Source organism: Canis lupus, chromosome 20 (assembly GCF_003254725.2).
Source record: "Canis lupus dingo isolate Sandy chromosome 20, ASM325472v2, whole genome shotgun sequence".
NCBI classification, from domain to species: domain Eukaryota; kingdom Metazoa; phylum Chordata; class Mammalia; order Carnivora; family Canidae; genus Canis; species Canis lupus.
In genome coordinates, this window is record NC_064262.1 from 46,082,915 (window position 1) to 46,095,723 (window position 12,809).

Sequence of the window (12,809 nt, forward strand, 5' to 3'; positions counted from 1 at the left end):
TGGGTAATTTCTTATTTATTGCGATTTGGGTATTTTTCAACCAAAATTTGTATAAATAGTTATGCATTACAAAATATCCCTGTAGGGGATCCCTGGGTGGCTCAGGGGTTTAGTGCCTGCCTGCCTTTGGCTAGGATGCGATCCTGGAGTCCCGGGATCGAGTCCCGTGTCGGGCTCTCGGCATGGAGCCTGCTTCTCCCTCCTCCTGTGTCTCTGCCTCTCTCTCTCTCTATGTCTATCATAAATAAATAAATAAATAAATAAATAAATAAATAAATAAATAAATAAATAAATCTATCTTAAAAAAAAAATATCCCTGTATGTGGAACAATATACCACAGTTAAAATGAATTAGAGATGTATACATTACATGGAAAGAGGCAAAATATGTGATGTTAGCTGAAAAACAGTTTATACAAGCAAAAGCTTCTGTGACTATATAAAACCATATATATTTATGTATATCCAAACACCCCCTGGGGGAAGGGACCAGGACAGCATTGTGCTGGTAAATGCTTAACATCTTGCTCTGCAAGGAGGTTGGGGAAAGCCCAGATTTGTGGCATTTGCCAATTTCCTTGGTGTAAATGTTCCTGCCCCTGGTTGATTTCAAGCCACTAACATGTTGTCATTGAACGTGGGGTTGTAAAGAGAAAGGTGTAGCACCCATTTCTACCGTATGGGTATAGTAGCCAAGAGCACAGGGAATTGAGTGTGGTATGATACTTAGAAAGTGCTGAGTTTTGAATATGTATTACCTTGTTTTAATAGAATTGATTTAGCTGCAAGCTTCTATAATTTAATATTTATAATGGCTGCATTTGGGGTGCCAGGGTGGCTCAGTTGCTTGAGCCTCCAATTCCTGATTTTGGCTCAGGTCATGATCTCAGAGTTGTGGGATCAAGCCCTGCATTTGGCTCTGCTCTCAGCACAGAGTCTGCTTGTCCCTCCCTCCCTCCCTCCCTCTCTCTGTCTCTCTGTCTCTCTCTTTCTCAAATAAATAAATAAAATCTTAAAAAAAAAATACTGGCTGTATTTGACAACTGTCTTACCACATTCCCTAAAACTTCACCATCAGCTCTCACAAGCCCGAACAAATGACTTCCAGCTCGCTAGCATGTGATAGGAAACTTTTACTTTCCTTGGTACATATGCTTAAAATAGTCTCTGTTTTGCCAATAAACTGATTACTGAGTTTTCCTAATCACAAAGTTTAATGGCTTTTTAAGAAATGAATCAAGGGGATGCCTGGTGGCTCAGCTGTTGAGCACCCACCTTAGGCTCAGGACTTAGTCCTGAGGTCCAGGATCAAGTCCCACATCCGGTTCCTTGCAGGAAGCCTGCTTCTCGCTCTGCCTATGTCTCTGCCTCTCTCTGTGTGTGTCCCTCATGAATAAATACATACAATGTTTAAAAAAATGAATCAAGGCCCATTGGTAAATAAATGGGTTCAGGTCTTGAACAGATGGCTCACACACACAAAAATACAAGTGTTGAATAGCCCTATACAAAAATAACCATCTTGATGATAATAAAATGAACAGAATTTATTTGACAGACATTCTATTAGTACCCACCTCACTCCTAGTCCTTGGGGAAAAAAAGAGAATAGGTTAAGAACATCTGATGCTGGCAGCTTTGGGGTTGGGGGGGCGGTTATTCTGTTACATACATACAGCCTGTTTGGAAAGCAGTAAGATGCCACTTCTCAAAACCCATTGAAATGCTCACATCCTTAATTCAAGACTCCTACTCACTGAAAATATTCAACAGAAGGAAAAAATGTTGATGAGCGTAAAAAGATTCGTTGCAGTGTTATCCACAACAACAGACAACTAGAAATAGTCTAAAATAGCAAAAATAAGAAAAAAGAAATGGAATAAAATAAATCACAAAAAATCATTTAATACATTCTGGAACATAATCTGTTGAGCAGAAAGAAATATTTTGGCTGTATTTCAACATGATAAATATGACATTTGATGGATCATAGCAGCGTGACTCATCCCAGCCTCAAACTGGAAATCGAGTCAATGTCCTTCAATTGATGTGATCAACTGATTAACACACACTGTCCCTCCCACACAATGGACGGGCTCAGCAATGCAGAGGACAAATTATTGTCACATGCAACAGCAAGGATGAGCCTCACACACATCAGGCGGTGTACAAAAAGGTCACATTGTGTGCGATTCCATTTGCACACAACGTCCAGAAAAGGAGAGTTGATAGACTCTGGAGGCACATTGTTGGTTACCATGGGGCTGAGGGTCAGGGTGGAAATGCACTATGAAGTGGGCAGGTAGTACAAAGAGAATGCCTTGGGATGATAGAATGTTCTAAGTGATGATTATGCAATCCAGTAAATCTGAAAATTGTTGCATCCTACATTTAAAACACGTGGAATGGTATGTCAGTCACACCTCAATAAAGTTGTTTTAAAATGATTCAATGGAAACAAAACAACGCTTATGGAAAATGTTGAGAAAAAAATATGGACAGTGTAAATACTTGGTTCACAATGACACAATATTTTAACACCTTTATTGAGGGGTGCTTTGGTGGCTCTGTCAGTTAAGCATCTGCCTTTGGCTCAGGTCAGGATCCCAGGGTCCTGGGATCGAGGTCCATGTCTGAGCTTCCTGCCTAGTGGAGAGTCTGCTCCTCCCTCTGCCTCCTCCTCTCCCCTCACAGTCTCCCTCTCTTTTTTGCTCTCTCTCTCTCTCTCAAATAAATAAGTAAAATCTTTTAGAAAAAACACCTTTATTGAGATATAATGCACTAGCATAAAATGCACCCTTTCCGTGGACAATGGTACACTTCATCAGTCTTTGTATAGTCATAGAGCTGTGCAACCATCATCACGGTCTAAATTTAGAATATTTTCAAAAGCTGCATTCCCTCCCCTTTCTCTCCTTACCATATAAACCTCTTGGAGGTGTGGAATCAGTGACATAATAATTCACAATGTTGTGCAACCATCACCTCTATCTGATTCTGAAACATTCCCATCGCCCCAAAAGGAAACTCCGTCCCCATGAGCAATCCCTTCCCATCCCTACCTCCCCAACTAGTAACCACTAATCTGCTTTGTGTCTCTCTGGATCTGCCTGTTCTGGACATTTTGTATAAATGAATCATACATGATGTGGGCTTTTGTGACTGGCTTCTTTCATCTGATATAATGTCTCAAGCTCCAGCCTCAAGGCTTCCTTGCTGTTCTGTAAACACGCCAGCCTCCTTGCGCCTGTCAGGGCCTTTGTCCTGGCTGTTTCCTACTCCTGAGATGCACTTCTTCTTCCTACCCCTCTTCCCACCTCTTCGCAACCTTTGTGTCTTGGCTGAATGGTCCCTGCTAGAAGAAATGCCTTACCTAACTGCCCTATGTGGGTCACTTTGGTTACAGTTGCTGATGCCACCACCCTGTTGTCCTCATTACAATCCGTAACTATATTTTGCCTTCCCAAATACTTGAGTCTGACTTGGACTAGGACTAGGGTAAGGCGACTAAGGCACTCATCTCGGGTGCCAAATGTAAGGAGGTGCCAGATTCCCGAGTTTCCCTTTTGCCTCTGGCTCCCATATGGCTTGGCACAGCACTCTCGCTGATCCTCTCTTTAAGACAGCTTGATATTTATTCATGGTGGATTTCCTGCATTAATTTTGATTTTTTTTTAAAACATTGCATTGAAATATCACTTATCTCTTTTTAAAGAATATTTTATTGGAGAGAGAGAGTATGTGCGTGCATGCGTGGGGGGAGGGGCAGAGGGAGCCGGACAAGCAGACTCCTCGCTGAGCAGGGGGCTCCATCCCAGGATCCTGAGATCACGACCTGAACCGAAGTGAGATGCTCAACCGATTGAGTCACCCAGGCGCCCCGTAATATTATTTACCTTGATAACTAGGTTGAGGAGCCCCACTCCCCAAGCCTCACCTGTGTGTCCAGTTAGGATGTGGATCACCTGCTGCTCTTCCATGTCCCACACAGCCATGAGGCCATCCTGGGTGCCAACTACCAGCAGCTTCTCTTCCAGGCTCCAGCCCATGGCAGTGATGCCTGCGGCCACACAGAGACAACAGCAACCACATCAGCTCCCGTGGCTCAGCCATGGGGTCCTCTGATGGGCCTCTACTTCACAGATGGGGAAACTGAGGCACAGATCTGCTCCCTTGTCCAGAGCTCTACACCTGAAAGTGGCAGAGCTAGGATTTTGAAGCCAGCACCGTCGGAGGCCAGATCCAGATCATGGTTATTATGTTTACGTTGCTCTTCGGGACCAAACCACATGGAGATCTTAAGTGTCTGCTAAGTTCGGTGGTTCTCGCTCAGGGGTGATCCTGGTCCTGGGGAATGTCTGGAGCCTGGGGACACTGACACTGGGCAATGTCTGAAGATATTTTTGGTTGTCACAACTGGGACCTGGGGCGCTACTGCCATCTGATGGGTGGAGGCCAGTAGTGCTGCTGACCCCGCCGTGGTCCAGAGGGTGCCTCCCCTCAACCCTGCAGAGGGTGACCCCCTCCCAAATGTCAATAATGCATGGCTGAGAAACCCTGCCCTAGATGGACAAGATGCGAAATGGAATTATATCGACTGAGAATGAGAACTCTGCTTCTGACTTCTCTTTGAGTTCAATGTGTCTGGAAAAATTAAGGCTGGTGCTCCAGAGAAAAAAATATTTGCCAATAATTTGGGCAGACACAGCCCAGGGCTCTCTGCCGGGTCCTGATTGAAACATCGCTGAGGAGAGAGAGGTACCGAGTTATACGGGAGAGAAACACTGGCCCAAGTTGCTGGAGACCAGACTTCCTGAATGCCCTTGGGTGATCCCTTCCCCTGCTCTGTGCCTCAGTTTCTCCAGATGTAAAATGGTCAGGGGAAAGTGTTGAAATTGGAGCCAGTCCAAGTCAGAGAAGCCCAGATTTTGTTCCTACCTCACTGGGATGGGGAGTGAGGACATGGGATTTGTTTTTCTTTTCTTTCTTTTCTTTCTTTTTCTCACGGCATGACCTTGGAAATGTGAACTCAAACTTCTCATTTAAGAAATGACCAAACTGGGATCCCTGGGTGGCACAGCGGTTTGGCGCCTGCCTTTGGCCCAGGGCGCGATCCTGGAGACCCAGCATCGAATCCCATGTCAGGCTCCCAGTGCATGGAGCCTGCTTCTCCCTCTGCCTGTGTCTCTGCCTCTCTCTCTCTCTCCCTCTGTGACTATCATAAATAAATTTAAAAAATTTAAAAAAAAAAAAAAAAAGAAATGACCAAACTGAAGCCTAGAATGGGTAAAAACTTTCTCAGCTTCGACATGACTAGGGCTTGTACGAGAGGAACAGTGGGTCTGAAACACAGAACATCTCCCCACCCGAGGGATGGCAAAACCAAAACTTCGCCCTGACTATAACTTCCTAAGCCTAGGCCACAGGACATGCCACTAATGAGCCACTGCACTACCTGTGATTTGTCCCCGGGAGCCATCCTTTTGTAACAAAGGCCACGGCCCACAGGTGTTAGTCCGCACTCATCCAGAGACCAGATTTCCCAGGCTCCCTTGCAGCTGGAGATGGCCAAGTTCTTACCAATGATACACCCATCACAGAGGTGATAAATTCTGCTTCTAGACCATGCCCCCAAAGGGAAGGGATGGTCCACCTCCCCTTCCCACTTCCCACCAGCTGGAATGCCATGGCATTGGTCAGAGTGGGAACAGCCATTCTGAACCAACAAATGGAAATTTCACATTGAAAATGGCAGCACAACAAGATTGAAAGAGTCTATGTCCCTAATACCTTGGAGACTTGGAGTTTTACCTCTACTTGACCCTGGATGTGAGGGGGAAATGGACTATTTTATTTAAGTCACTGCTATTTTGTCCTTTGTTACAGCATTTGAACCTGTAACCTAATAAATATACAGTCTTACCATTATACTAGATTTGGTCTCAGAACCCTTCTTAACACAACATTCTAGCAGCTGTCCCAAAACCAATGCTGCCATGCATCATACTTAGTCTCTTAGAATTTCTATTTTGGAAGCACTCTGCCTTGGGAATGTAGCTTTCCCTACAAGGCCATGTGGCACAGAAATAGCCCGAGTTGCAATAGCTGACATTTGAACTACAACTTAGTTGTATATTTTGTGGCTTTATAATTAATGCAAGAGATTATGGGTGGGCAGATGAAAGGATGGGTGAGCGGAGGTAGACTGGGGCATGAGTGGAACTAGATGGCTGGCTGGATAAGTGGGTGAGTGGATGGATGGGTGTGAGATAAGTAGATGGATAAATCAACTGATAGATGGGTGGGCGAGTTGATGAATGGCTGGGTGGAGAGATGGGTGAAAGGGTGAGTGGATGGAAGATGTCCAGAAGAGGGAAATGGAAAGATAAGTACTGTGGATAGGGGGGCGGAAAGAATATAACTAATGGAAGCATGGATGACTGATGGACGGATGGATGATGGATAGATGGGTGGATGGATGGGATGGATGATGGGAGGATGGATGGATGGGATGGATGATGGGAGGATGGGTGGATGGATGGGATGGATGATGGGAGGATGGGCAGAAGGGCAGACAGAAAGAAGGAGAAGAAAGGGGGGAGAAAGGGAGGGAGGGAAGGAGAGAGGAAGGAAAATAAAAAATGGAGAGAACGAAGTCCTCCTGTCTCGCTGATGTTCTAGTGTCCCGGGGGGAATCTACAAGTTCCAGCAGCCTCTCGGGAGCCAGTCAGGCATCAATCCTGAGCTTTTGGACTTACTAGCATGAGCCAGTAAGCCACAGGGACTATCTGCAAGATGGACGCTCGATTCTTAGAGGCAGTCAGCATCCCCTTAGTCTGGGCTCATGGGCAGCAGTAGTTACACTACTAATCTACAATCCCTGGGGGACGGAGACAGACGAGTCAGCATGAGGCAGCAAGGGCATGTCCTCAGGGGACCCTGGGGGCCTCCCTACCCACAGAGGGGAGCCCCAGGGAGCACCCCCAGGAAACACCTCTCCTCCGCCGCCTGCAGGCACCAGGAGGCCTGGCAGGATTTTTGCCTTGCTGGGGAGACTCACCCTTGTGACAGCCAGTGAAGGTTGCCCGGAGGGGTCCCCCGGGGGGCTGGAGGAACCCCCCGAGAGGTACCAGCACAGGGTGGGGGCACAGCCGGAACCAGCTCTGGGCCTGTTGGCACAGCTGTCCCACCAGCGCTGGATGTGAGGTGGCGAAGAAATGGAGTCTGGCCAGGAGTTCAGTGTAGAGGATGCTCCTCTCTGCAACAAAGGGTCAGGGCTGAGGGTCAGGTTAAGGGGAAGGGCACGGCTGACGGCCAGCCACCATCTACTCTGCCTCCTTTTCAAAAACACTTGCCCCCCAAAACAAAAACAAAAACAAAAACACTTGCCTCTACTTCAAGGGCCAGGCCTTTGGCCAGGCCTATTCCTCTGCCTGGAATACTTCCCCCTCCTCCTCCTCTCCCCCTTTCTCATGCTAACTATCTCCTCAATTTAGCTCCCAGGTTACTTTTTAAAAAAGCCTTCAGCAGCCCAGTCCTCCCATCAACCGTCCCCACCCCCCAGGTTGGGCACATCACGGCTACAACTGACGTTTCTTTGTGTGTTGACTCCCCAGCCTGGCCTCCCCTCACTACCCTAGATCCTGTGTCTCCCCCCCACCCCACCCCCACCCCCCCGCCAGAACAAGGATGACGTCTGTCTTGCTCATGGCATTCTTGGCGCCTAGAACATCACAAACACCCAATAAATTGTCAAGGCTGCTTTTAGGCAACAATGGCCTGGCAGAGCAAGGCAAAAGGGCCCACAGCCGCCCCTGAGCTGAAGACAGGCAGGCCCAGCAGGCGACCCACCTCAAAATACCCAGAAGCCCTAGCTGACCAACGGGCTACTGACAACCAGACACAGGTACTAGAAAAGGAAATTTCCATAAGTCCTTGTACCTCCTTACCTCCCCCTCACTTTTAAAAAGATTTTATTTGAGAGAGAAAGTGAATGAGAGAGCATGAGGGGGTGGGGAGGGGGGCAGAGGGAGAGGGAGAAGCAGGATCTCCACTGAGCAAGGACACCCCCTCCCCATGTGATGTGGGGCTGGATCTCAGGACCCCAGAGGAAGGCAGGCAGTCCTGACAGAGCCACCCAGGCACCCCCACCCACTGCCTCGGGGCGGACACCTGCCCAGAGCAACCTTGCGGTGTATTCAGAAACTTCTATCTCCTTTGTTCTGCTTAGGATGAATTCTTTCACTGCCCCTGGGGCTGGAGCCTCCAGCTTCCACCAGATTATCACTCCGCATTTGCCTCCCCCCCCATCTGTAGAGGCACCACAGGGCCCCGCGTCCGTCAGATAAACAACAATCACTCCCCCAGCACACCACGGCTGTGCATGAATGTCCCGAGGTAATCTAACAGCCTGTGTAGCTTCAAACAACAGAAATCAATTCTCTTACAGTTCAAAGTCTGAAAGTGCAAAGTCTGAAGTCGAGGTGTCAGCAGAACTTTGTCCCCTCCAGAGGCTCGAGGGGAGGATCCTTCCTGGCCTCTTCCAGCTTCTCAGGACCCCAGGCTGCCTTGGCTTGTGGCCCCCATCCTGCCAGTCTCTGCCTTGGTCTTCGCATGGCCTTCTCGGTGCGCCTCTGGGTCTTCTTTTCTCTTTCAAATCTCCCTCTGTTTCTCTTTTATTTGTGTGTGTGTGTGTGTGTGTGTGTGTGTGTGTGTGTGTGTTTTGTTTCTCTTTTATAAGGAAACCTAGGATTGCATTTAGAACCCACCTGGACCATCCAGGATAAACTCTCCATCTCAAGTTCCTCCATTTAATCACATCATTTGCCGTGTAAGACAAGAGTCACAAGTCCTAGGGATCAGGAAGTGAATGAATCTTTGGAGGGGGCAGTGTTTTCTGCCTACCACAACAGAGGTATGTATCATCATTATTATGCCAAGGTCATAAAGGGGGAAGTGGAGGCTCAGAGAGGTTAAGCAACTTGTACAAAGTCACATAGCCATAAGAGGCAGGAATCTGACCCCAAGAGTTTTATTCCAACCTTGAGTGAAGACCAGGGATGCTGAAGGCAAGCAGTTCATTTTCTCTGCTGTCTTGTCCTGACTGTGGGGCTTGGGGCATATTGCCCTGTGCCTTGGTTTGCTGGTGGGTAAAATGAGGTAAGCTCAGGACCAGAGGCAAGAGGACCACTCACCATGGATGCAACATTTAAGGTGGCACGACCAAACTCAACCACCCAGATAAATACTATTTTAATGCAACATTTTAAAAAACAGAAATGAATGCCCTCCCCCAACCCATGATGAACAAAATATTGGCTTTTAATATAAAAATAAGGTCAGAAACAGTACCACATCGAATTATCCTGGAGCCCTGAGGCACTAGGAGAAATGAGGTGGGCTTGGAGAAGCAGGCTCAAAGTCCTGGAATGTGCTGGAGCTCAAGGTTGGGCAGCTGTGCCCTCTGGTGGCGACATTCATCCCTACACCTGCTCAGGCCGGGCAAGCCAAAGATTGTCAATCAAGGATTGTTGAGAACATGCTGTGATTCCAGCTCTTAAATCTTCCCTCAAACTGGGCAATTGTTCCCCAGGCTGTTTTCGTAAATCACTCCCTGTGAGGTTTACAACTGTTGAATGTGAATGCACAAGAAAGGTCAGACTGATGGTGGGCACCAGCATCTTCCACTTGGGACATGCTTTAGTTTAATCTTATTTCACAGATGATAGAAGCTGAGGCTCCATGCAGAAGTGACTTGTCCAAGAAAAAATCAAAGGAAGAAGGAAACAAACAAACGACAACAACAAAAGAAATGGGTCCTCCAAGGCCATTCACATCAACAGTATTGATGCTATCATGTAATAGAAACAGGACCCTTGGATGCACCATGGGGGCAGGCTCTGCATGAATTGACTTGTATATCTTTCCTCAAAGCTCTAGGTAGGAAGGTTGACTAGCATCCCCATTTTGCAGATGGAAAGATTGAGGACATCAAGGTAGAGGGTGGGATGGGGAGCATAAGGAACTTGCAAGGTCACACCACCAGTAAGTGGCAAAGCCCAGATTTGAACTGACACTGAGTGGGGCTCAGATCTGTGTTCTTGGCTAGGACTGGTCTATGTGGTAGGGTCGGCAATTTGGTAAGGGAGCAAGTGTATGATGCCCCTACCCTCACAGAGCTCAAGTCCCGTGGGGCCCACAGGTGACACAAAAGAAAATTGGCAGAAATAATAATTAAGAGCTAAGACAGATGGAAAAAGGGTACAGGGCTGGAGAATGCAGGGATTGGGCATCCATGGGGTGTCCAGGTTTAGTGGTAGCTGGACAGGCTTCTCCCGAAGAAGTATTTGGTTAAGCTCCAAGGGAGCCCTAGAAGGCATATAGGGACTTAAACATCTTTATAAAACTCCTTATAATTCCCTCAAATGAAAACCAGGTGGGAATTGTATAATAAAAACCAATATGGGGGCACCTGGGTGGCTCAATCGTTTAAGCATCTGCTTTTGGCTCAGTCATGATTTTGGGGTCCTGGGATCAAGCCCCAAGTGGGGGATCCCTACTCAGTGGGAAGTCTGCTTCTCCCTCTCTATCTGCCCCCACCCAGGCTTGTGCTCTCTCTCCCTCTCTCTCTCTCCAATAAATAAAAAACCCATCCTGGCCACCTCATACTCATTAGGATAACTATATACTTTTTTAAAAATCAGAAAATTGGGACGCCTGGGTGGCTCCTTGGTTAAGTGTCGGACTTTTGGTTTCAGCTCAAGTTGTGATCTCATGGTCATGAGATCGAGCCCCGAATGGGGTTCCACACTCAATGTGGAGTCTGCTTGAGATTCTTTCTCTGCTCCTACCCCAGCTCTCTCTCGTTTTCTCTCCCTCAAATAAGCATGATTTACAAAATCTTTTTAAAAATCAGAAAATTAAAAGTATTGGTGAGGTTGTAGAGAAATTGGAACCCTTGTGCTCTGCTTATGGGAATGTGAAATGGTGCAGCCACTGTGGAACACGGTACAGTGATTCCTCAAAAAAAATAAAATAAAATAAAATAAAATAAACATAGAATTAGCATTTGATCCAGCAATTGCATTTCTGGGTGTGTACGCCAAAGAATCGAAAGCAAGGTCTTGAAAAGATATTTGTGTACTCGTGTTCACAGCAGCATGACTCACAACAGGCAAAAGGTAGAAACAGCCCAAGTGTCCATCAAGGGATGAATGGATAAACAAAATGTGGTCCATCCATACAATGCAACGCTATTTGGCCTTACAAATAAGGGAAATACAACACGGATGAACCTTGAGGACATCATGGTGAGTGAAAGAAGCCAGTCTTTCTGGCTTCTTTCAGAAGGACAGAAGGACAAATACTCTATGATTCCACTTATAGGAGGTCCCTATAGTGGTCAGATTCACAAAGAAAGAGAGTAGGATGGTGGGCACCAGAGCCTAGGGAAGGGGGTGGTGAGCTGGTGTTTCATGGGGACAGTCTTGGTTTGGGAAGATGGAAGAGTTCTGGGAATAGACAGTGGTGATGTTTGCACAACACTGCGCCATGTGCTTCAGGCCACCAAGCTGTACACTTAAAAAAGGTTACAATGGTAAGTTTTATATTCTGTGTACTTTTCCACAATTAAAAAACAAAGATAAGGGCAGCTCGAGTGGCTCAGCGGTTTAGCACCGCCTTCCGTCCACGGTGTGATCCTGGCGACCCGGGATCGGGTCCCACGTCGGGCTCCCTGCATGGAGCCTGCTTCTCCCTCTGCCTGTGTCTCTGCCTCTCCCTCTCTCTCTCATTCTCTCTCTCTCTGAATAAATAAATAAATAAATCTTAAAAAACAAAACAAAACAAAAACAAAGATAAAACGGACCAAAAAACACCATCCTAGGCAGAACATTAGAGATTTTTCACGCTCTAGGACAGAAGGTGGGCCAAACCTAGCCCAATGGCTTACCCCAGGAGCTCAGGATGCTTTTTATAGATCAATATTTGCAATCCATGGGATGGCAGGACACACCGACTTTGAACACCAATGAAGCAAAATGCTTTCCCCCACAGCAAGAAGCCCCCTTTCTTTCTCCTGAGTAGACTTGTGTTACAAAAAGTCACATTCAATTATGGCGATTGTATTTTGAATGTTATCAATAAAACAAATTGTGGGAACGTGTTTTCTCTCTTATTATCTTAAGTACTAACACAATTTCCTCAATTTTTGCCTGAGATTTTTCCTCTCTGGCCCTTTCTGGAAAAAGGTGCCAGGCCAGGGAAGGGGGTGGATACTGCTTTGGTAGTTTTCATTCCAAAGCTCTTCCAGGTTCAATTCAAAATTCTGGAAACCCTACACGTGTAGACAGGAAAGGTGTGCGGCTTAATGAGAATCCAGTTGGGGGTTCAGCGAGGAGAATGGACTTCTAGAAGTCAGTGCAGAGTGAAACCCACCCCCTCCGCCATCCAGGCCAACTCACCCATGCCTCGGAGCTCCAGGGCCGGGCGGCACAGCTGGAGGGCGTCCCGGACCAGGCCGACCTCGGGACAATCCAGGTGAGGGCCATACAGGTCAAAGTCCTCCAACAGCCCCTCGATGCCCCCAGAGACGCCCCGGCAGGAAATCCAGTTCATGCTGCCTGTGGGGGGAAGAGACATTGTGGGGGCACATGCCTCCCTCTAGTTCATACTGGGAGGCGGGTCCTCACACTTCTCTGTTTCTCTGGGGGTTCTCAGCCTCGGCACTGAGTGTGTTTGGGGCCGTGCACTGTAGGATGCGGAGTGGCACCCCTGACCTCCATCCACCAGATGCCAGTAGCACCTCCCCA

General features: G+C 47.3%; 1 protein-coding gene and 1 long non-coding RNA gene across 6 annotated transcripts in view; one reads left to right on the top strand and one right to left on the bottom strand.

Annotated features, from left to right (window-relative positions):
• The window catches only part of NWD1 (NACHT and WD repeat domain containing 1), a 66,110-nt gene that overhangs the window by 22,778 nt on the left and 30,523 nt on the right, over positions 1 to 12,809 (bottom strand). For all 5 annotated transcript variants that reach the window (XM_049098416.1, XM_049098415.1, XM_049098417.1 and 2 more), the window contains 3 exons: positions 12,462 to 12,620; positions 7,061 to 7,258; positions 3,938 to 4,060 (listed from right to left, as the gene is read on the bottom strand). In XM_049098416.1, the coding sequence (XP_048954373.1) occupies positions 3,938 to 4,060; positions 7,061 to 7,258; positions 12,462 to 12,620 (480 nt within the window). The remainder of the gene's footprint in view (positions 1 to 3,937; positions 4,061 to 7,060; positions 7,259 to 12,461; positions 12,621 to 12,809) is intronic.
• LOC118351743 (uncharacterized) lies at positions 7,764 to 12,561 on the top strand. Its single transcript, XR_004807684.2, has 3 exons — positions 7,764 to 7,906; positions 8,450 to 8,914; positions 9,722 to 12,561. It is a non-coding gene; the product is annotated as an uncharacterized LOC118351743 (long non-coding RNA).